Source organism: Carcharodon carcharias, chromosome 14 (assembly GCF_017639515.1).
Source record: "Carcharodon carcharias isolate sCarCar2 chromosome 14, sCarCar2.pri, whole genome shotgun sequence".
NCBI classification, from domain to species: Eukaryota; Metazoa; Chordata; class Chondrichthyes; order Lamniformes; family Lamnidae; genus Carcharodon; species Carcharodon carcharias.
Window position 1 is genome coordinate 141,364,162 of NC_054480.1, and position 25,483 is coordinate 141,389,644.

The window sequence follows — 25,483 nt, forward strand, 5'->3', positions numbered from 1 at the left end:
AACCAGATAACAAACCTCAATCTCAGACAACAAATATTGAGGCAATGCTCCTGAGAGCCCAACTGTACTGGGTAGGGCATGTAATTAGAATGGAGGGCTATTGCATTCCCGGACTGCTGCTGTACGGAGAGCTAGCATCTGGCAAAAGAAACCAAGGTCAGTTGCGTACGTGCTACAAAGACATGTTTAAGGGAAATCTGGGAGTGGTGCAGCATCGAGTCTAATGAGCTGGGTTAATCAGTGTGAGGATTCACCGGAGAGCCCTGATCGGTAGACCTTCTGCCACCTTTGAAAACGATCGACATCAACATCTTATTGCTGACCGTGAACAAAGTCATAGAGCAGCATCTGTCCACGTCACCACATACGGGGGAGAATTTTCCGGTCGGCGAGCGGGGGTGGAGCCTGCTTGCCGATGCGTAAAATGATGTGTGGCGACGCCAGGCGGGTGTCCCGATGTCACCGTGCATCATTTAGATTTTCAGTTCGTTGGGCACATAGCCAACTTGGCTGCGCACCTGCCGAACTGTCAAAGGCCGATTAAGCCCTGTTAAAAAATAATTGATATAATGAAGCGAGCTGCCCGTCCAGCCTTAAGGTTGTCGGGCAGGTGAAGAGCCCAGGCGGCCTTCACATTTTTCACAGAATCTCAACTACGGGCGGGATGAGGTTTCATGAAGGGTTTAAAGATTCAATAAAAATTATTTTAAAAATTCATTGACATGTCCCAGCTTATGTGACACTGTCACATGAGGGGACATGTTTTAAAAGGTTTTAATTACTTTATTCAGACATTTAGAACTTAAACAAATCTCCCTGAGGCCCAGAGGTGCCTCAGGAAATCACACCCCCACCTCTCACCCGCACAGGGAGCGTTCAGCCGAGTGGGCCTTAATTGGCCCGCCCAGGTAAAATGGAGGCGTGGACCTGATCGGGGGTGCCGATTGGGTTTGCACTCGCTCCCGCTCCCCCCTATACAACACCCACACGATGGGGGGATAATTCAGCCCATGAGTTCCAATGTCCCAATTGTTTCCAACTCTGTGCGTCCAGACTGGGACGACATAACCACCTCTGTGTTCATCAATGATGAGTCTGCACATCCAGCGTCTTCTTCAGGATAGCCAACATCATCAATTAGGCAATTAGTTTGAACCAAACTAATCAGTCATTCTTGGACTCGAACTCAAGTTCCGTCGAAGGGTCATGAGGACTTGAAACGTCAACTCTTTCCTTCTCCGCCGATGCTGCCAGACCTGCTGAGTTTTTCCAGGTAATTCTGTTTTTGTTTTTAATCAGTCAGTATGCTTGATGGAGTTTGTAACCTAGCAGTGAGTTGCTAATTTTATTGCGTGTAATGTTGTTTTTCAGTTCTGAATTGATGCTGCATTGAGAGGAACTTGAAGGACAATACAAGAGGTGAACAGCAGGCTGTCCCTATGAAATTTGATAATATTTTGCTTAATATTGCCAGATTTTCATGTTGGAGGCATTAATTGGGAGGTGGGATTAATCCCGTGTACCGTTCCTGCCACTATCTCGACACTGTTGGGAGATGGGATTTTCCCAAGCTCTAAGTGACCTGGAGACTAGCGGCAGGCCGAGGGTGGAAATGGAGGCAGGCTAAGTCCAGTATGGGCAGGTTAAATGGCCCACCTCCAGTCCCAAAAATCCTTAGCTTGCTCTTCCAAAATAATCCCAGCTCACCTATTTACAATTGAAACTTCTGACCACTGTAGACCCAACACTCACCCCAGCCCTCAACACCTCTCAACACATTACCCACTTTATGAGCAGAACTTACATGGCCTACCATAACAATGGAAGCCATTAAATAGGCCATAGCGCTTCCCAAGCAAACAAGCAGACCCGTCAAAGCATCTGTTTAAACAGGGTCAAGAACTTGTAAAATGATTGGGCAGTTAGATTTCAGCCAGGCTCCCATAAAACTCCTCAAGTAAATAGACTTCAGAACTGCTATCTCAACAGATGTCTAGACCAAATACATAAAAGCAATGGGAAAAGATTAAACATTTACACATCGCGATCATATTAGGCTACCCTTTTCCATAGGGTGAAATGTACTCTAACATTTAGTCCATTTATCAACTTTTTTTTGACTCAACTGAAGACTTCCCCACATCAGGATATGATGAGAAGGAAAAGAGAGGCTTTTAGCAGGTACAAGGGAAGCAAATCAGTGGAGGCATTAGTGGAGTACAGAAAGTGCAGGGTGGAGCTTAAGAAAGCAATTAGGAGAGCAAAGAGGGGATATGAGAACATTCTGGCTGGTAAAATTAGGAAAAATCCCAAGATATTCAAGTATATCATTGGGAAGAGGATAACCAGGGAACAAGTAGGGCCCATTAGGGACCAAGGGGGAAATCTATGGGTGGAGCCAGAGGACATCCGTAGGTGTTGAATGAATACTTCACATCTGTCTTCACCCAAGAGAATGGGGATGAAGGTATCGAACTTGGGGAGAGAGGCTGAGAGGTTCTTGAGCAAATTGATATAGGGAGTGACAAGGTATTGGAGGTGTTGGCAGGCTTAAAAATGGACAAGTCTCCAGGTCCGCATGATTTGTGTCCCAGACTGCTGAGGGAGACAAGGGAGGAGATCACAGGGGCTCTGACTCAAATTTTTAATTCCCCTCTGGCCACGGGGGAGGTGCCAGAGGACTGGAGAACAGCTAATGTGGTTCCGCTATTAAGAAGGGTTGTAGAGACAAACCAGGGAACTAAAGGCCAGTGAGTCTCACGTCAGTGGTAGGGAAACTATTGGAGAAAATTCTGAAGGAGACAATCTATCTCCACTTGGAGAGGCAAGGTTTGATCAAGGATAGTCAGCATGGCTTTGTCAGAGGGAGGTCATGCCTAACAAATGTGATTGAATGTTTTGAGGAGGTGACCAGGTGTGTAGATGAGGGTAGTGCAGTTAATGTAGTTTATATGGATTTCAGCAAAGCCTTTGACAAAGTCCCACATGGGAGATTTATAAAGAAGGCAAATGCACTTGGGATACAGGGTAATTTGGTGACGTGGATTCAAAATTGGCCTGGTTGTAGGAGACAGAGCGTAATGACAGAAGGATGCTTTAGTGACTGGAAGCCAGTGTCCAGTGGCGTACCACAGGGATCTGTGTTGGGTCCCCTATTATTCCTCATTTATATAAACGACATAGTTGACTATGTGGGGGGTAGGATTAATAAGTTTGCGGATGACACAAAGATTGGCCGGGTGGTTAACAGTGAGGTTGAGTGTCTTGGGCTACAGGAAGATATAGAAGGGCTGGTCAAATGGGCAGATAAGTGGCAGGTGGAATTTAACCCTGAAAAGTGTGAGGTGATACACTTTGGAAGGAGTAATTTGACAAGGAAGCATTCAATGAATGGCATGACACTAGGAAGCTCTGAGGAGCAAAGGGACATTGGTGTGTGTGTCCATAGATCTCTGAAGGCAGAGGGGCAGGTTAGTGGGGTGGTAAGAAAGGCAGATGGGACACTTGCCTTTATCAATCAATTACAAAAGTAGGGAGATCATGTTGGAGTTGTATAGAACCTTGGTGAGGCTACAGCTGGAGTACTGTGTGCAGTTCTGGTCGCCACATTATAGGAAGGATGTGTTTGCACTGGAGGGGATGCAGAGGAGATTCACCAGGATGTTGCCTGGGTGGAAACATTTAAGTTATGAACAGAGGTTGGATAAACTTGGATTGCTGACATTGGATCAGAGAAGACTGAGGGACGGCCTGATCGAGGTGTACAAGATTATGAGGGGCATGGACAGGGTGGATAGGGAGCAGCTGTTCCCCTTAGTTGAAGGGTCAATCACAAAGGGGACATAAGTTCAAGGTGAGGGGCAGGTGGTTTAGGGGGGATGTGAGGAAAAACTTTTTTACCCAGAGGGTGGTGATGGTCTGGAATGCGCTGCCTGGGAGGGTGGTGGAGGCCTCACATCCTTTAAAAAATACCTGGATGAGCACTTGGCACGTCATAACATTCAAGGCTATGGGCCAAGTGCTGGTAAATGGGATTCGGTAGGTAGGTCAGGTGCTTCTCACGTGTCGGTGCAGACTCGATGGGCTGAAGGGCCTCTTCTGCACTGTGTGATTCTGATTCTGTGATTTACAAAGTTGATCTCCTACTTGACAGCATGCCAGTTTGCAGAAGTAACAAGCTGGCAAACACATCTTTCAATCATGGACTCACCTTAATGAACACAGATATAGCTCAAGCCATAGCATTTCATAATGAACTGTAAAGGAAGCAAAACCACCTTACTTACCTTTTAAACTCTTCCTGCCTCCAATTAATGGTCCATGCCTCCATGCAGCTGCTGTAAAGCTCCAGAGCTGCTAAAGCCCAGTCATTTCCATGAAATTTTTTTAAAAATTACCAGAGACAGACTCTCCATGAGACCACAACGCTGTCAATTGCTTCCTTAATTGGAGCAGGCAAGTTCTGGGGCCCTCCCCAGCCTTTGTATAAATGGAGGCAGGACTCCCAGGTGGTCAGTTCAGAAGTTATTTTTTTCCAGTCCCACCTCTGTTTGGTCCATCTGGCTCCTTGTATCTATTTGAAAATCTGCCATGAAATAATATCCCAGTTATATGTCTCCTTCAATCTATTTACTGTTTATGCTTTTTTCCATGGTTTTTTTACAATCTTTGAAACTTTGCTGACTATGTGAATAACCATTTCTCTCTTGCCTATATTATTTAGCAATTGTTTCATCAATAAACTTTGTTCCTTTAAACAATCCAATTTCCTCTTAAGATCTGCTTTTCAACTAACTTAGTTCTAGCATGTCATACACACAGCTTTTGTTGCATAATGCATATTCTACAAACATCAAACACTTTCATTCAAGCATCATGATTTGCAATCATCACTCCTATAATTGTATTTGCATCACCTAATGTAGTAACATTACAATATACTGAGAAAAATATGAAACAACAAAGGCCCATTCAGTTCATCCATTTCTAAATTAAAAACACCAGGATTCTTCTGCGACTCTTGCAGGTAAAGTTCAAATAGGTCAAGGAAATATGTTAGGATTCTTATTTTAGATCTACCACTGCTGTCCTCAGATGTGTCTTGGCAATTCTAGTGGATATTGAGCCATAACTAACAACTCCTGCATCCTTCTCACTTTAGTAACCCTTTTGGGAAGAAAAAAAACATCCTTTCCAATAAATTGCACCAATTACACAAGGTCACCCCTTCTACCAGAATATTTTTGAAGAAGGTTTCCAGCTTCTTTCAAAAATTTAATACTACAAAGGTAACTTATCAGCCTGGACAATAAGAGTAGTCTTGGTGGCATGGGCCACTATTCAGATGCTTCAATACCGATTCCACAGACTGCAACCCCCAGGTTCAATGAAGTGTCCCTCAAGTGCTTTTTGGACACAGTGGAGGCTCGCTGTGATGTCCTCAACCCGCCCCCCACCCCTGCACCCCCCCACTCTGGCCTCAGGATGGGCAGCATGCTCACTAATCCAGATTGGGAGGTGGTGGTGGCGGTGGTCAGTGCCAATGCCCTGCAAAAGAGGACAGCCACCCAGTGCCGCTACAGGATGAATGCTCTCATCTGTTCCGCCATAGTAAGCCAACCACCTCATCACTCTCAACTCACACACTCACAAACCCATCACACATCCACAGGGATCTCACACCTCAAGGGACAACACCACTAACTCTCACACACACCCTCACATCTCCATCAGGCTCATACCCTCTGGAGCTCGTGTCCTCATCCTGTCCATGTCTCCGCTCACCACACAAACATTCCACGCAGCGCCATGTGTCCTGCTCACACTCTCTCCATCTGTTTTCATGCAGGAGACACTGGCTCACAACAGCAGGGTGAGGTCCCAGACTGGGGGTGGAGTGGCCCACATTCAGCCCCTCACTCACTTTGAGGAATATGCCATCGCACTGACTGGTGAGGACATGGACCGTGACTGAGGTGACGGTGAGGTCAGTGGCAAATACACCCGTAAGGGCCCTGCACCACATCATCCCTCTCTCAATGCAAATGTGAGTGTTCTCGCTCCTGCTTTTGACTCTGCTGCCATGCACTACTTACCTGTACTTGGTTCACACTCTCAGCCAGCCAGACCCTCAACTCCATCCACGTCCTCACCTCCAGCCAAGAGGACACCTCCTCCTTTGAAGAGCTGGAAATAAGCAGCCTGGAAGACCCATCACAGCGCTTACCCACACCCTGCACCAGCACAGACACACACCTCTGTGGGATCTAGATCTAGAGCACGCTTGGGTTCATAATCTGGTGGTCACCACACGGACACATGTCTGCAGCAGCAGGAGGCAGGCTCAACCGAGGTCCGCAGCAAGCGGAGGACTATTCAGGATCCAGCATCAAGGCCCAAGTCAGATGACGAGCCTCTGGATTTGGCCTTTAGTCCCATTCTGGCGGGTTAGCAGAAGGCATGGGAACATCACGCAGCGCTTTCAGAAACCCTCAGCAGAGTGGCATAAGAGATGGAGGAGTGCATCCACCTGTTCTCTGATGAAGTGATGCCCACATGTGCACGTATGGAAGTCTTTATGAGGGGGATGGCGGATACCATGGAGACCATGGTCCAGCAGAACACGGAGATGGGGGCAGACCTGCATTCCATCACAGGAGCCACAGGGTGAGTTCCTGCAGTGGCAATGCAAGAGGGAAATGGGGCACCTCAAAGTCCCTGCAGGTGCTCCTTCTGCTTAAGGAGTCAGGTTGAGGCCTCTGGGTACCCGAAGGAAGGAGGAGCGGCAGCTGGATACCCCTGGGTCATCCACTCAGGAATGTCAGAGTCAGTCCTCTCTCTCCAAGTCCCTTTGCCTGTGACCCCCTCAACCTCGTCCTCTGTCACTGCAGAGGGAGCAGCTGGCCAATGAATGGTTCTGGAGGGAGAAGTGTGTGGCAGGACCTATCGGTACCTCGTGTAAGCACTCTCCCACACACGCAGATCCTTCACATATCATACTCACCTCAATGCCCTGAACCCAGGTGGGGTTCACTTTCAGTTGCCCATCTGAACTGACCTGCATCTCCACTCACCCAATGACCACACTCCCATGCAACACCTGATCTCGCCCACCACTACTGTCGTTCCATTTTCGATTTGAACAGCATTCTCTGGATTCACTTTTTCGTCATTTCCCTCATATTTTCCCCTCCCCCAGTCACCCATTTCCCTTCCCCCAACACAGTTGCCCTCTCTGGCATCACCTTCCACAACCCCTCCGTGATCGGCCACCCACAGCCCCTTTTCCTTCAGGGATGTCCAGGTGAACATGCACATTCCCTTCCTTCTTGAAAATTCCACCCCCATCCACATCCACCTCCCTGACCTCCCCCTTCCCAACCCCAAGGTCTATTTCTGCCTCCGAATCCCTACCAAACACCCTCGCCGCCCCTTCTACTGCTACCATCGAACCCTCACCCTCCCACCCTAGCGCCTCACTCTGTCCTCAGTCATTCTCACCATTCCCTCATAACATGCCCAACCTCAGTTCACTCCCCACCAGGCAGTCATGGACCAATTAGACCTCCCTGTCTCGCACATTCACCTGGACATCTAGACATCTGGACATCTCCCCCTCTGAACCCCTTGCCCTCTCAGGAACCCCTTCCCTCCCTGGAACCCCCTCCCTCCCTGGAACCCCTTCCCCCTAGAAGCCCTTCCTCCTCACCCTTTCTACCTCCCAACACCACCACCTCCTCCCTGGACTCCATCCATCCCCTTTCCTGACTCCCTCAGGCACCCTTAATTCTTCTGCCACCCTTAGTCCTTCCCCACCCCACCAATTCCTTCTTACCTCTTCCTCCAGTCTCACTTCTTCCTCCAGTCTCACTCTTTCCCCCTTCCCGACTCCTTCCTTCCCCGGACTCATTCCCCTTTCCGCACTCCTTCCTCCCTCTGGACTCCTTCCCCTTTCCGCACTCTTTCCCTTACACCTTCCACCACCACCCCCCCCCCCACTATACCTACCTCCCCAGTTGCTCGTTCTCCCCCGTTACCCCCTCCTCCCCCTGTACTCCCTCCCCCCACCCAACCTCACCCCCCTGACATCATCATTCCCCCCTCCCAACCTCACCCCCTCAACACCTCTTCCTCCTCCTGGTTGAACCTAGACCTTCCTATCACACCCCCTCGACTATAATCCTTTCTTGTCATCAATGGTGACTTTCCAATTTCCGTGAGCTGCTTCGCAGCAGAGCCATGTCCGTGACAATCCACCCAGCATGCCATGGATGTTCCTCCTGGATCCCATTGCTGTTGAGCTCCAGCATCTTCTGCTCCTCGGATGTCCGCGATGTGAGCAAGGCATTGGCGGTATGTCCTGACTTTTGCACATCAGTTGTCAAGGTGTGTTTTCCCACTGATGTGGGCAGACGATCCAACAGGGGGGATGATTCTGGTGAGCTGGCCTTATAATGATATACTGATGTATTACAATGAGGTTCCCAACATTCCATGGCAGGGAACATGGCCCACCATCGGCGGGTGGAGCGGATGATTGGAAATTGGTTTCACGGTGTCAAGAAACTGAGTTTTGGCCTTCTCACCATGTTGTCCATTCATGCCACTGAACATGCCTGACACCAGCTGGCATGAAAAAATCCTGCCGACAACTTAGAGGAGACCTGATAGAGGTATTTAAGATGGTGGCTGGACACAGTAAATGTGAAGAGAATATTTCCTCTTGTGGAAGAATCCAAAACTAGGGGCCATAAGTACAGGGCTGTTCCTAATAAATCAAATGGGAAATAAGGAGAAACTTATTTACTCAGGGAGTGGTTAGAATGCGGCCCTCATTATCACAGGAAGTAACTGAGGCAAATAACTTAGGTGCTTTCTAAAAGAAACTAGATGAGTTCATGAGAGAAATGAAATAGAAAGATAGAATGAAAGGCTGAAATGAGGTAGATGGAATGGAAGGAGACTCTATGGAATATAAACACCAGTACCAGCCAAATGGCCTGTTTTTATCCTGCATGTTCTATTTACTATTTAAATCCTTCTATTGCTAACTCCAGATCTAATTTGCTGTAAAATTATGGCAAACTCAAAGCCCTCACTGACATCTTTGTAATTGTGTGCCTAGCTAACTTCTGGGAAGTTGTCCTTCATTGTTCCTGCATACCTCTACTAAAGTTATTTCTCACAATCTGTTCTAGGATAACAGGGGAGATGGTGGCATAGTGGCAATGCCACTAAGCTAATAATCTAGATGATCATGAGCTCAAATCCCACCCTGGCAGATGGTGGAATTTAAATTCAATTAATAAAAGAATCTGGACTATAATGTGCTGGTGACCAGGGAACTCATCTGGTTCATGAATGCCCCTTAAGAAAGCAAAGCTGCCATCATGTGACTCCAGACCCACAGTAATGTGGTTGACTCTTAACTGCCCCCTGAAATGGCCAAGCAAGGCAATTATAGGGATGGGCAACAAATGCTGGCCTTGCTGAGAACATCAACATCCCATCAAAGAATAAAAGAAAACAAAGCAACGCTATTCCATGGACTTGTTCATGTCCCTAAATCTCTACACAATTAGTTCCTGTTCTCAGTTAGTATATTTAAAAAAGAGGCATCTTTGCAAAAGGGGGTCACTTCCCATTGGAAAGGAAGGAAAGTCATTGGGTGAGTGAGCAAGTGCTGCTCCAGCCCACCTCACAGTGGCTGAAATTGGTAAAGCGGGATCGAGTTCATTTCTACATTGAGTCTTTTCTGTGAATTACATTGCTAAACAGCTTAAGCAAGTTCTCTTAGGGGATAGCGCTTGGAGCAGAAATTGTAGATCTTTATCCACAACAAATTCCTGATGATGTTGAGTCTTTAAACAAAATTGACACACAATTCAGCCTCAACATTGATTTCAGCTGTGGCAATATTGAGGTTGAATATGGATTGTGCTCTTTCATCCCATTTTGATTATTGGAGTTGTGTCACTACACTTCTAACCTTAAAGAAAAGAACAAGTGTTGCCATTCCCTGTGTGAACCTTTTATCAATAATGATGAGCTAAAAGGGAAATGTCATCTTGCAAACGTGATATGAATGGTGTGCAGTACCACCACAATGCTAACAGCCCATGGTCAATTATTAGTAATGTGGAAAATACCATGCTGTAGCTGCAGCTGTACAATAGAAAGTGATGATTTGTGAGCAATATTCAAGAAACAAATGCTATATGTAAAAAGCCAAAGATAAAGACAAACCTACTTAAAGAAAATGCTTTTCCCAAACCGTGGTTCAATTCAATTTTAGTCAGTTTGGGCTTTCCCCAGCTTGATCTGAGGTAATCAGGTGATAAACAATGAGGGGAGCGTGGGTTAAAAATGTAAAAATAGGAATTGCGCTCCCCAATCTGTCACGTGCATGCCCAATGCCATTTTAGTTGTGTCAGGAGTTGCGCAGCATACATCATAAAGATATAAAAACAAAAAACTGCGGCTGCTGGAAATCCAAAACAAAAACAGAATTACCTGGAAAAACTCAGCAAGTCTGGCAGCATCGATGGAGAAGAAAAGAGTTGACGTTTCGAGTCCTCATGACCCTTCTGTTGAAGGGTCATGAGGACTCGAAACGTCACATCATAAAGATGATTTTTTTTGTTGCAGATGCAAACAGAGCTGGTTTGAAGAGAAAATAAGCCAATTACTTAATGTTGGTTGCTTCTAATCTAGAGCTAGTGACTACCCACAGTAAAGAGAAAACAGGCAGTAAAGAGAAACAGGCTAGAGCAGGAATGCATAGGAATCTTCTCTTCTCCTGACTCTAAGTGGAAGGGAGTTATTGTTGGGTAGCCTTGCCTTTTCCTCCCAAGCCTGGGTTTTATCTCTACGAGAGGAAAAATTGTGGTGAGGTAACCTTCACTCCCCTGGACCCTGAAATTTATCTTCATTAGAGAAGGGTTACATTGAGGTATCCTCCACTTCTCCCTGTCCTGGAAATCCTTCTCTTGTTGGGGAGAGGGGGAAAGATGGGGATAAAATTATCTAGAGCCTGAAGTTTGTTTGATGTTGTGAGGTGTGTAGGGCGAGGGAGATTTGAAGTACTGACCTGTCCTACCCACAAGTCTGTCTGTCTGTGCATTTTAAGCAGTGGGGAATGTTGAATGAGTAAATCAATGTAGACAGAGACATAAGTTTACCATCTCAGTTGCCGGATCTGGACATAATATTTTCTGCTTGGGATATTGAAGGGTGATTGCTGTTCTATGAACAGTTAGGTGCAGTGTCCTTACTCTGACTGAATAACCTGCAAGTATTTCTGTGGTTTGAGACAAAGAGGGTTCATTTTATTCATCTGCCTGACATGGGAATTTTCATTGTGTTTAGAGATGGAATGTTGTAATATTTTTCTGACCTGAAGTTTTGACTCCTCCAATTTTTGAGTAGATAATTAAAAGTGTAGATAACGGGAGTGCAAGTAATCAAGTTTCCCTTTTTTTTTGCTTAAGGTCAGAATCAATAACTGCAGGATATAATATTTCAATGGGAATATACAGTAAATGAAAACAAATTGAATTTTCATTCCATTTAGAGATAGGGATACCCTGATTTGGAGATATTATTTTTCAGAACATTAGCTGATTTGTGGAGTCATATCAGGCAGTGGTTAGGTTGGAGCACTGCTTAATATTGCACGCTCAATATAATATTTAGTTCTCATTTCTACTTTGAGCCTTTTCTGTGAAATGCATTGCTGAACAGCTTATGAAAGTTTTCTTAGGGGAAGATTTAATTAAACATTGAGATAATAACACTGTAGCTTGACAGCTATTCCTGAGTGAAGTGTGTTTCCTTTTTAAGTATTTTCAACAATGGCAAAATTCTATGCTGAAGAAAATTTCATATACAGGTTATTGAAAATGGTGAAATATTAATCACACCAGGTCACCAGTTCAAGAATTTTTTTTTTACGTACAATTAAATAAAATCGAGCTGACTCATACTGGCCAGATTAGCATCTGCGTAAAAATCATTGCCCACTGAAAGCTTTCTGTAGGAAACCTTTAAAATATTTACATTGTGTATCATGATGTGCATGTGTAATCTCTAACAGCAGAAAGCTATTTCAAAAAAGATTTCTTGTAACTGCAAAGGACAGTTTGATGGACAAAACCTTTTTGCAAGGAAGCTACATGGTTGTAAATTCAAGCAAATTGTTGTAATCTTGATGCCATCAGTTTTTTCTCCCATATTCAGCTATGAAAAGAGACTACATAGGCTGGGGTTATTTTCCTTAGATCAGAGAAGGCTGAGGGGGGACCTGATTGAGGTGCACAAAATTATGAGGGGCAATGAAAGGATAGATAGGAAGAAACTTTTCCCCTTAGTGGAGGGGTCAATAACCAGAGGCTATAGGTTTCAGGTAAGGGGCAGGAAGTTTAGAGGGGGTTTGAGGAAAATTTTTTCACCCAGAGGGTGGGGGTTATCTGGAACTCACTGCCTGAAAGGGCAATAGAGGCAGGAACCCTCACAACATTTAAGAACTATTTAGGTGAACACTTGAAATGCCATAGCATCCAAGGCTATAGGCCAAGTGCTGGAAAATGGGATTAGAGTAGATAGGGGCTTGATGGCTGGCACAGACACAATGGGCCGAAGAGCCTCTTTCCATGCTGTAGAACTCTATGATTCTATATCCAACCAGTTTGCAGCCACTCAGCATCAATGCCTTACTCTTGGCCAATTGACAGGTAAAAATCATTTGAAGGCTTGCTTGTGCATTTATATGTAACATGTTACATGGTTCAACATGGACAAAAGAACTGAACTCCAGAGGTGAGGTGAGAGTGACTGCCCTTGACATCAAGGCTGCATTTGACCAAGTGTAGCATCAAGGAGCCCTAACAAAACTGGAATCAATGGGAATCAGGGGGAAAACTCTCCTCTGGTTGGAGTCATGCCTAGCACAAAGGGAAGATGGTTGTGGTTGTTGGAGACCAGTCATCTCAGCTCCAGGACATCACTGCAGGAGTTCCTCAGGGTAGTGTCCTCAGCCCAACCATCTTCAGCTGCTTCATCAATGACCTTCCTTCCATCTTAAGGTCAGAAGTGGGATGTTCGCTGATAATTGCGCAATGTTCAGCACCATTCGTGACTCCACAGATACTGAAGCAGTCCATATCCAAATGCAGCTAGGCCCAGACAATATCCTGGCTTAGGATGACAAGGGGCAAGTAACATTCGTGCCACACAAGTACCAGGCAATTAACATCTCCAACAAGTGAATAAGAGAGAATCTAACCATCGCCCCTTGACATTCAATTGCATTACCATCACTGAATCCCCCAGTATCAACATCCTGGGGATTACCATTTACCAGAAACTGAACTGGGCTAGCCATATAAATACTGTGGCTACAAGCGCAGGTCAGAGGCTAGGAATCCTGTGACAAGTAACTCATCTCCTGTCTCTCCAAAGCCTGCCCACCGTCCACAAGGCACAAGTCAAAAGTGTGATGGAATACTCCCCACTTGCCTGGATGAGTGCAGCTCCCAAAACACTCAATAAACTTGACACTTTCCAGGACAAAGCAACCCGATTGACTGGCACCATATCCGCAAACATTCACTCCCTCCACCGCCAAAGCACAGTAGCAGCAATGTGTACCATTTACAAGATGCACTGCAGGAATTCACCAAGGCTCCTTCGACAGCACCTTCCAAACCCACGAACACCAGCATCTATAAGGTCAAGGGCAGCAGATAGCTGGGAACACCACCACCTGGAAGTTCCCTTCCAAGTCACTCACCATCCCTGACTTGGAAATATATTGCTGTTCCTTTACTGTCACTGGGTCAAAATCCTGGAACTCCCTTCCTAACAGCACTGTGGGCGTACCTACACCATATGGGCTGCAGCAGTTCAAGGAGGCAGCTCCCCACCTTCTCTAGGACAACTAGGGATGGGCAATAAATGCTGATCCAGCCAGCAAAGCCTATACCCTGAAAGAATAATAATTAAAAAATTGTAAATCTATTTATGAAGAACAGATTTGTGATTTTCCTACACACAGGCGAATTTTTCACAAGGACAGAAGGGCTCCACACCCTATGAAAAATATTGCTACAGTCCCAATTCCGGAAGTTCCATCTTAAACCTGGTACCTACCATTTTTGCCAGGGTGGTGGTGGTTGGGGGGGGGCCGCGGATGGGGTGGCAGGGTGGTGGGAATGCTGAAGAGGAGCAGGTTGAAGTAATTGCAGCTGCTTTCAAACAGATACAATTTTCGTAACTGGTATGCCCAAAACATGATTGGTCAGCTTTAAGCAATTGAGGAAAAGCTCTATAGCTGACTGAGTTATTTGGAGAGGTCAGGTGCCCCTTTAGGAGAGGTAAGGTGCCCTTTGGGATTGTTAAGAGTAGACGTTAATGTGCTTAAATAGTGGATAAGCTCAGTGGAACTATCAAGCTGTGAAGACTTTTAATTTTTTTGAAAATAAACAATCTGCTATGGCTTCTTTCAATTTCACTAGCTGAATATTGAATATTAAGGTTATCATTATAGGATTAGTGCTGCATGGCTAATTCCACAACCTATCATTATCACAGTGGGGATCCTGTAAATTCACAGTTTGGTTGACAGCTCCAATTGGTTATAATGTCTTTAATGTGTGGCTATGAATACAAATGTTTGTTTTCATAAGAGATTAAGTACTTTGGGATTGTTTCTTTTAAATGTAGGGAAGTATGCAATGGACACTTAGAACTTTATTTTATTTCATCTCACTCTGGCTCCTGGGGTCTGCCCATGGGGGATACTGGGTGAGTTAGCATGGATGGTGTCAGGACAAAGGGTGGACTGTGGGGGTCATGGGTTGGCATGAGTTGGCATATGGACTATTAAGGGCCTTTGGGGTGGGTAGAAGAACATAGGTTGGCATGGAGTGTGTGAGGGGCCATGTGGGTGGTTAGAGGGCTATAGGTTGGAATGGAGGGTATAAGGGGCCATGGGGCTGAGGGATGTGTGGGGTGTGAGAGGGTATAAGGGGTGAGGGTTGGAGGGCTGCTTTTTGATTGCTTGTTTTTAAAGTCACTGGGGGGGGGCATGCTTTTCAATCAGCCTGCCTTGGCACCTGGCAGTCTCTGTGCCTGCCTCCGCACTTTTACCCAGGGCAGCAAACTCGGCTCCTGTTAATACCCGATCGCCCAGGTTAAAAGCCTCTATATCCGGGGCAGTTGCTCCTGAGTCAGGTTTGTGAAATCCAGAATTTTACCAACTCTGCACTCCTGAGTCAGGAGCGAAAATTCAGTTCACAATGTATACAGAAGAAATCTTCCCTTCATTTTTGCTCCTTAAGAGTAAATTATACAACTTTACTTCCATCCTTGCTGGCAATGGGAAGATGAATCCATAAATAAGGTGGGCTGGTCTGTGAATTGAACTGAAGTACTGAAGTTTTTAATAACTTCAAATCATAACACTTAAACAGATCTTATCCACCCTTCAAGACCGCTTACCCTTCCTCCATTAATTTGTTACTCCCACACTGTGGGTTAAAGCCCTTGGAACAGTGAAAACCATGTCTGTTTGAACTCAGCACTAATTTCAAAAAGCTCTGCTCTGTTTGGGTTTCTCATCTTCTTCACCTTGCCGGCAAAAATCAAATCTGCTGGAAATGAATGCGGGTCTTCCACATTCCGGTCCTGACCACCATTTTTAACGTTTCAAGGTTTTAACTGAGTAAATGATTGCAAATGTTATAAGGCAGGGTGCTGTACAAGCATAAAATGTGCTTGATTTAAGGAGCATGCAATCTGGATGAGTTTAACTCCCAGGCTTCATCTGCATGCCATCATCAAATACCTGCCCCAGATGGGCAGATAGCAAAAACTGACCAGCTGAGGGAAAAATTGGATGGAAGAAGGACCAAAGGAAGGTTTGTCATTAAGAAGGTAAATGACAAAGGTGATAGGGTTTTGAGTTAGTCATACAGGAGAGAAAAGGCGAACCAATTGCAGGGGAGGACTAGGCTTTTCTTCCAAGCTCTGAAAGAAGCACTCCTGCTTCACTAAAAGAAAAGAAAATGGACTTTTCTGCTCATGGATTCTCTTCCTGCTATTATCACCTGGTCCGAAAAGCTACAGAGACTGTTATATTCCACATAGCCCGGTGATGGAGGATAGAACTGGAGCCAATCTTTACACATTTTTATAAGATTTTGTTTACAGAGATACACTTTACAAACATGCACTTCTTAATCTAGCCACCATTGTGTCAGTTTGTTCCTATTTATAAAATTTTGCTTCCTGACCCCACTGACACAGGCCAAAGAAGGTCCAGATCTGCAGTGCCACCTTGGATAAGCTGCCTTCTTCTACAACAGTGTCAAATTCATTGTATATCATATCAGCCATGAGCTCCTCCACCTCCTCGCTCTCCAGGTCAACATTGTCGGAGAAATACTGTGCCACAGCGCTAACCATCCAATCTGCTTTCTGCTGGCTGTAAGCTCCACCAAATCCATTCTCCACAGCTACCTGTAAGGCGGGCCAGGCCTCCAGGGCGCTTCTGACGCCGTCCTGAAACAGCAGTCGTGCCCCCTCCTTCAGTGCCGCCATGGCAGCCGGTCGTGAAGAGGGAGAGCGGGCAAGATGAGCCCTCTGATTATAGGAGCACAAGTGATTCTCCAGTTAATGCTCATCACCTGCATACAATTTATTATGATCCCCGGAGAGACCAAACATTTTTAAACAGATATTTGAATTCCCAGTGATGAACTTAAAAGAAGTGCACAAGGAGGAAGGGATGAATTAAAGGAATTCCTTAAAGGAATTGATCAAGATTTAAAGTTTTAAGACTTTTACCATAACAAACAAACTAGAAGCAACATTGACTAAACATTACTTAGTAGGCAACTAATAACCTAAACTACAGAAAAGATAATCCTTATTAATGTCTTAACAGCTATATACAGGACATTTCCCACAGAGTTGCAGTCTTTTCAGGGAAGAGTCTGCAGTCAATCCCAGCTTCCAACGGGTTCACATCTCTCCATTTCACTGAGTCGTAACATCCAGCAACCGTCAAAGGTCCAGTCCTTCAATCCTCTAAGAAATCCCGAACTGAGTTTCAGTAATAAGACCCTGTCTTATGATTTATTCTCCCAGTATTGCCAGGACAAATCTTCCAGTGTCCTTAAAATGCTACAGGTTCCTTCTCTTTGACCGGTCGACAAGTTTTCCACAGCATTGTGCTTGGCAGCTAACAGAGAAAACAGCCTTTTCCCTCTGTAGACTGCTGTAACTTATCTTCTGTTTGTCTGTCTGTCTGTCTCTCTGTTACTGTTCAAAGTCTCTGAGACAGAAAATCTGTAATAACAAGAACATCTGCTTCTGCCTTTGCTCTCAGGTGTTAAATCTGGCATATGCATTTCAACAACATGTGACCTGAGCACCGGTCCCCATGGTAACTAAGCCACACAGACTTTCCATCAGGCAGAACTCATAGCAGATCACAGACTCGCTTCATTACTCCATTTTACCTTAAATTAAAGAGACAGTCCAAAACATAATCATTTTATAAAACCTCACACTCATAACAAATTAAACACAATTAATACACAATCAGACCAGATGTCATCGGATCCCTACCAGCATATTTACAAAAGAACCAACTGGCTTCAGTTGGGTGCCTTTGCTGTCTCATCAGAGGAGTAGGTAGCAATGGGGACCAGTGTGGAGCAAGCTGCAAATGACTGGGTAATTCACTCAAGGTATCTTAACTGTCTTTGTCACCCTATCTGCCGAACAGAATTAAATCACTATAAATCTGATCAAATCCACAGTCCTCCATTAAAATGTTTTTTTTTTTATTTTAAACAGAGCTCTAGAAGTGCTTTTAGATCAAATAAAGATGATGAAGGGATTCAGCCTAAAATACTTCTGATAGAGATGTTGCAAATGATATCAAAAGAGAGGTCAGAGTGTATATGTAGAAAACTGATGTGCAAGAAATGGCCCAATTGAGATGAGCATTGGTAAGCATTTAAATAAATATTTCATAATTCTTTATGAATCTATATTCCACTGAGCAGTAAAACCTTTCCAGATAAAGAAATCAGACAGTGGCTAACTAAAGATAGTGTTAGATTGAAAGAAGATACTTATAATATTGCCAAGAACAGTAGCAAGCCCAAGGATAGGGAGAGTTTTATATACCAGCCAAGGATGACCAAGAATTGATAAAGAAGGAGAAAATAGAATATGAGAGTAAACTAATTAGGAATATAGGCTCGGATTTTCACAAAGTCATGGAGACTTTGCGGGCCCCTGAAAATGGCAGGCTAAGCCCAGATTAGAAACCTCAGCCCAGTTATGACAGATCCCAAGTTTGTTGGTAGGGGAAAGGGATGGGGCATGACTCATACATGAGGGAAACACAAACTCAGCAGGGCCATTTGAACTAAGTGCTGAATTCAGACAGAACCCATCTTCACTGTGGCAAGGGCCTTAACCCACAGTATGGGAGCTATGGATTTTTGGAGCAGACATAATGCTCTTCAAGGCAAATAATGTCTGTAGACTTGTAAGGCTGTGAAGTTATTAGGATTTCCTGCACTTTAAAATTAAAAAACTAATAGCCTGCCTGTGTCAGTGAGAGATTTAAAAAAGCTCAAGCTGTGAAGTTATTTAAATTCCTAGCCCTTTAAAAAGTAAAGAAAAGGCTGCCTGTGTCAGTGATAGTTGCAAAAAAAATCTGTTATGGCAGTTACAATAGCTGTTTGTTGACAAGTGCTATCATTATATCATAATTAATGTTTGGCTGCTTTCCACAACCTATCATTATCTCAATAGACAATTCTAAATTCACAGTTTCATTGACAGCTGAAACAGGTTATTAAAGGATTAGCTGTCTTTGATGTGGAGTTATGAATGCAGGATTATGTTTTTATGCAGGATTAGGTACTTGAGGGAATTTAAATGTCTTGAAAAGGCTTTCATGAATGGAAGTGTTTTTTTTTTGCTAAAGGCTGTAATAGATATTTAGATCTTCATTTTATTTCAACTCAACATGGCTCCTGAGATCTGCCTGTGGTGGAAGATGGGTGTGTTGACATGGAGGGTCTAAGGGCAATAAGTTAGCATTAAATTGGCATGGGACTATAAGCGGCCATTGGATGGGTGGGGTTAATATTTTAGCATGGATAGAGGGATGCAGAGAAAACAGTGTCTGTTATTTAATGGAGGTCATGGGGTTTGGACTCACTGGCAGCCACATGCACCTCTTTACGGCAAGGTCCATTAAGTGCCAATTAGGTAACTTAACTGGGCTGCAGCAGGCCCTCCCTGGCATCAAGGACCCAGGGGTGGAAGTCCTGCCCATCAAGAGCTGCTGGACAATCAGAGGCTGCCAGCTATTCATTGATCGGCAACATCAGAGAGGAGGTGACGACTGCTATGGTCCTAAATCCATCTGAGGCCCAGGTTGGAGAATGGACCCAGGTGCAGATGAGTGATGGTGAAAAGGATGTCATGGGATGGGGGGGAGGTGGGAGGTGGGGGGTAGTGGCGGAGGGAAGTGGGTTGGCAGCAAAGGTGACCAAAGGTGGCTTTCAGCAGACCATCCCTCCCTCCACTTTCCCAATGCCCCTCAATCAGGCACAGAGTGCTTTTGAACCAGGGACACCCCCACCACCCCCCACCGCTCCCCCCCCCACCTTTGCCCCCCCCCCCCCCAAACCCTGCCCCCGGCCCCAGGAAGCCCAACAGGGTTGTCTTTTCGGGCTACCACATGGCAAGTCCACCACCTGCCACTGCAGTGGTGGGATTGAGCATTAATTGCCTTTTTAAGGGCCTCAATTGGCAGCAAGGCCACGGACCTAATCGGGGCAGAGATGGGGAGGGACCGAAGTCCTCATCTGCATTCCTCCCGCCTGATTAAATGCCCCTCTGCTATCAACCTTGCCACAGGGGTGGGCATTAAATTCTGCCCCATGAGTAGGAATAAATGGGTCATTTTCAGGTTGGCCAGCTCTTGTTAGTGGGGCGCCACTTTTTCCAGTTCTGATGAAAGGTCACAGACCTGAAACATTAACTCTCTTTCTTTCTCCATAGATGCGAACAGAACTGCTCATTATTTCCAGCATTTTCTGTTTTCATTACCTGAGTGAGACTGCTGCTGGAATTTTGCGTACAGTTTTTGGTCATTATACCTATGAAGGATATACTTGCCTTAGAGAGGATTCAATGAAGGTTCACTAGATTGATTAGAGGACTATCCTATAAGGAGAAATTGAGTAATGTGGCAGGTGGTAATTGCCTGGCTGACCAAATCCCAAAGGGAAACTTGACCAAGCTATCATTTGTATTTCATTACAAGAAGGTATGTGCACTGAAGCTAGAAGTAAAATTCCACTGCCACTTTTGGAGATTTTAAATATTAAATTAAAACATTTATTAACAAAGGAAAAGAAAACTTAAACACACAAGGTTACAGTTACACAGTTAAATTTAGTCTTATAACATTTCCCCAAAAGATTTCTACTTAGCTAGACATGCAAATAAACACCCTTTTCCAGGCAACAGTCAAATAGATTCTTAATCTATAAAACATCCAGCAATATTACCATAAGGCATCCACTGTTGCAATAATCGAGGTGTTTCACATGATTTCGCTCTCACTCTCATTCGACAATGGAAATCCAAGGCTTAAAAAAAAGCCTTGTTTTCTGGAACAAGCATCCACTTCTCTGGGGTGGACCCAGGCTGCTTTTTACAGGTTTGTCTTCACACAGCCCACCTTTCAAGATCTCACATGGCTGATCCCCTCATATAGCTTTCAATCTTCCCTGAAATATATTTTCTCCTTTTTTTTATCTCTAAACCTATTGTTCTAAACTTTCTTTGGAAGTTACCTTTCCCAGAATATAAAAAAAAACAGTTATCATTATGGTCAGCACTATGAGAAAAATAAACTTAATAACTTTGCCACATTTATTTATGATCTTTGCCAGTTGTAAAACTTCCTGTTATGCTTCTTTGAAATTCAAAAGCTAACAATTCAGCCCTCACTTATCTCCTAATGCAAATTCCCATTCATCCTGTATCTACTGGTATCTCACCTTAACCTGTCCATCTCCATTTCAAAATGCCTGCTTTTATAACTAACCCCTTTGATGATTTAAACTTTACAGTCTGGCTGTCTTCAGTTTAATTAAATTAGTCTGTCACTTGCACAGCCCCCCACAAGCCAGCTTCACAGTATCCCACAGTAATATTAGAAAAAATGATATTCACTTTACAGTAGAATGGGCCATTGCTCTCTGGAGTTTAGAAGAATGTGTGGGGATCTAATTGAAAAATGTAAGATGCTGAGGGGACTTGGTAGGATAGATGCTGAGAGGTTGTTCTCTCTGGCTAGAGAGTCTGGAACTAGGGTGGCATAGTGTCAGGATAAGGGGATAGCCATTTCAGATTGAGATGAGGAGACATTTCTTCACTTCAATGGTGGTGAATATTTGGATATCTTTGGCCTATTCCTGCTCCTATTTCTAATGTTCTTATGTTCTTAATAGTTAAAAGAAGTTAATAGGATTAAAACTTTCACCAGCGTTTTGGAGAGAGACTGAAAGAGGGAACATCCTGCTATAATCAATAGTGTGCATTTTATCTGATTTACCATGCTATTAGCTTCTTTTGGCACAGGACCGATTGTGTTAAAAACCAGATTCATTCATAGAAAATGGTCCAGTTTGTTTTGATACAAGTTAGTCCTAATAGAGATATTGAGCTGGACGTAGCTGTAAAAACAACTTTGAACCCAATATTACTTATTATTTATGCACAAATTGGAAGGCAACTTCCAGCAAGCAGAAACATGCAGTTGATTGTGAAAATATAGTAGATGCTGTCTGGATGCACCATTCGCCTGGAAGCTTCACAAAAACATTATTTGTTGTCTGGCTCCCTATTCAAATCTATTGAATGGGGTAAAATTCCTGTATTGTCATCATAGAATAGGACTAAACTCATAACTCAAAGTTATTTCAAGTCATTTCGGTCTAAGTACCCTTTTAACAGTATAAGTCTTAATTACAGAAAAGTAATCTTTTTGTCATTGAAAATTAACTTTCACAAGTATGCAGTCTCATTCTTCTAGTCTTAATTATTGTTTGAGATTTATTTTAAAGTTTTTTTCTAACTTTTTCTTTATGTCTCTCCTCTCTCAATTGCATCTGTATTTCTCTCTCTTTTTGGTTCATTTTCTGTACCTGATTTGACATTAAATTAGCTATTCTAACTTGCAATCTTAGTATGTTGGTCAGGGGGTTTGAAACAATGCTGATGTGCTGCCCCCTAACCCCCCTATCCCCCACTCTGACTACTGCCCACATACCCTTCACCCCTTCCCCTCCCCTCTCCCCCCACCCCCCAGCTGCTGATGTGTCAGTGCTGGCCCTCCAGCCTTGGAAGCCCACCTCCATCCTGAATTGGGTGGAGCTCCCGGAGGGGACCATGTAATTGGCAGCCTCCTCAAAAATCACCCTCTTTGTCCCAACAGCGGCATGTATGGGCTTCTGACCTGCATTTCTTCCTGATGCCAGGATAGGGAACGCACAACAAAAATTCAGCCCAGTGTCCCTGAATATCAACTTTATATGCTGCTTGTTGCTCATCTTCCATTTGATATGGATTGTTCAATCCAGCAAAACACACAGAATGCTTGTATCTGAATTAAGTAGCTTAGTCCCTCTCTCGGATTCTTGCTGCAAAATAATGGGGTGTATTCTATTAATTGGCCTTTTAGATGTCCGTAGTGTTTTGTGGGGCGTTACATGGCAAGTTGCTTTTAGCAGGATACCCAAACAATTCAGCACCCTCTACAAGAAATCTGGGAACCTCTGTGAGCAGGGCAAGCAATTGCTTATCTCCTTTCCCAAGCAGATTAAAGAATTATTGAGCAGCGTGGAGTCTGAACCAGGAAGTGTAAGTTAGAATAAATACATAGCTGCGGTAATCTCGGTATGTTGGTCAGGGGGTTTGAAACGATGCTGAAGTGCTGACCCCTACCCCCTCCCCCATTCCGCCTTCTACCCCACCCCACCCCCTCCACCCCCTCCACCTCCCTGCCCAACCCCTGGAACTGCCAGCAGGAGGCCACCTCTTTGACTTTGGCCACTGCAGGGGCTCACAGGCCAGCTAGAAAATTCCAATCGATCGCAGAATGTTGGTCTTAATAGGCTACCTGCCACTTGTTCTTCCCCTTCCCCTGGCTCCCAATGTGTCCCCCCCCCCCCAACCCCCAACCACATTCTACAGAAAGGACCTCGAGATTGCACCATGCCTGCAAATTGACACACCGGCCAGTGACAGAAAGTTCCGGGTCTGCTCCCCTCTGGTCCCGCCCCCAAGTTTTTTTTTAAAATTCAGTCCAAAGTGTCAAGTCCAATTCACTTGGAGTTTTGGATGAGTCTTTATTATTTTCTATCTTCCAAATCATCAACTCTTAATGTTTTATATATTACGGAGCACTGAAACCTTAGCTATTGCAAATTAACAGTTGGACACTTGAGAAGTCTCCTGTGATGTTGAAAACGTTGTATTTTTAGTGCAATATATATGTACATAAGAAGTTAGGAATGTACAAAACAAGAAGAAACCATTATGGTGACCCTGCATGATCATAATGTTGGCAAACACCATCTATTATTTTATGTCTCATGCATAGTGCCCCCTCTTTCTAATAGCTATCCAGCTCCCTCTTAAATTTGCTTCAATTCTATGTAAGAAAAAGACGCTTCTTCTTGTCAATACTATTTGCCGTGCTAATGGTTTGGTTGTTTCAACTCTTTTGGGTTTTACTGAAAAGTGCTGTAATTATTCTATGGATTGTGAAGCACTTTGGGTTGTCCTGAAAGGTGCAATATCAATGCGAGTTCAATTATATTCATCGACCAATAGACTTTTCAGCACAGCAGGTCATTCAGCCAATCGTGCCTACACCAATGCTAGACACAATCAGCCCTATCTATTCCAACCTCATTGCTCTGGTCTCTCCCTGTATCCCCTTGTTCCCCATCATATTAAAATCTCTCTTAAATGCCATGAATGACTCAACTTTGATACTCACTTACAGAAATGCAATCCTCAGTTGTGCCAAACAGTATTTTGGCTAATATTGGTATGCTTATAGCAAAAGGGAAATCTAGTGGAATACCTGTTGTTCAAAATGCTGCATTGTATTTTATTATCTTGAAATAACTAGCCAGCATTAAAAGATTGATGAGCAGAGAAAATACAGTTTACAAATTAACAGGAAAGGCAAAATGCTAATACTTGTAGTACATCACCATATGTCTTGGATACATATTAGAAATTCGGAATTAACAGGGGTAAATTTTTGCAAGTTTTCCCATTCATCAGTGTAACATCAATCGAGGAGCCAAATAATTATTGCAAAAACAGAACAAATGTAGGAATATACACCCTATGTTTTTACGTGCTGATAATTGTACTTCAGGATGACATCATTAGAAATTTTCAAAAAAAACCACATAATTTCTGCACATTTAGATTTTATATACACATTTTGATTATTTCTGAGTAAACTTCATCCAGCCTGGGGCTGGATTTAATGCATCTCATCACGTTGGGAACCATGGTGGCTGGGCCCGTCTAACTGCAGGAGAGGCTCCAACTCAGTCTCCCAGCAATGGAAGAACTTCCCCCAGTTAAGTCAAAGGGCAGAAGTGGTGATGTGGGATTCCTGGCCACCAGCACTGGGATGTCAATTGGGCTCATTAATGGACCTCGGAAGGTTTTCCAGTAAGCCCTGACTCGTTTGCTAATGGCTTCAGCGATGGGTGGGGGGAGGTGTTCACTCATAGTCAGACACTCTGTGCCTGCTCGAGGGACCCAGCAGTGGGAAGAGAAAGGAAGGGGCCTTTGAATGCCAGCCTCCTGCCCTTGCCTCTGACCTCCCTGCCCCCACCTCCCCACGACCCCACTCTGCAACCCCATGCTGCCCTCACTCACCTCTGGTCTGGGGTCGCATGACATTCCTAGGCCTCTTGTGGGTACCATGCAGCCAGCTGCCAATGCTGGTGGCGACAAGTAGCTGCCAGCCTCTGGTTGGCCAGCAACTCTTGCACAGCATGGGGCCTCAGTCATGGTTGGGTGGTGGGGGGGGTGGGGGTGCCGATGGTGGCCACTTAAGTGCCTGAAGGACATTTGATTCCATCAGGCGTCCCTGCCAGTTCTCCGACCATGGGTGACACCCCTCGTCCCCGGTAGGTCCCACAAAATTCAGCCCCTGGTGTTACTTTACACAGCGTTGGATATCTATTGAAATATGTACCAAAGTCTATTGTGTTGGGATTAATGATCTAGATGAAGGAACAGAGGGCATCCTGGCTAAGTTTGCAGATGATACAAAGATAGGTGGAGGGACAGGTAGTATTGAGGAGGCAGGGAGGCTGCAGAAGGATTTGGACAGGTTAGGAGA

General features: G+C 44.5%; 1 protein-coding gene across 1 annotated transcript; it reads right to left on the bottom strand.

The window, feature by feature from the left end:
* Positions 1-16,266: 16,266 nt before the first annotated feature.
* On the bottom strand, positions 16,267-16,612 carry LOC121287629 (pre-rRNA-processing protein TSR2 homolog). Its single transcript, XM_041205562.1, has one exon. The coding sequence runs from the start codon at positions 16,597-16,599 to the stop codon at positions 16,267-16,269; it is 333 nt and encodes a 110-aa protein (XP_041061496.1). The 5' UTR covers positions 16,600-16,612.
* Positions 16,613-25,483: the final 8,871 nt, after the last annotated feature.

Excerpts from the sequence above, each read along its gene's own strand:
- LOC121287629 (XM_041205562.1), bottom strand. The coding sequence starts at position 16,599 with ATGGCGGCACTGAAGGAGGGGGCACGACTGCTGTTTCAGGACGGCGTC.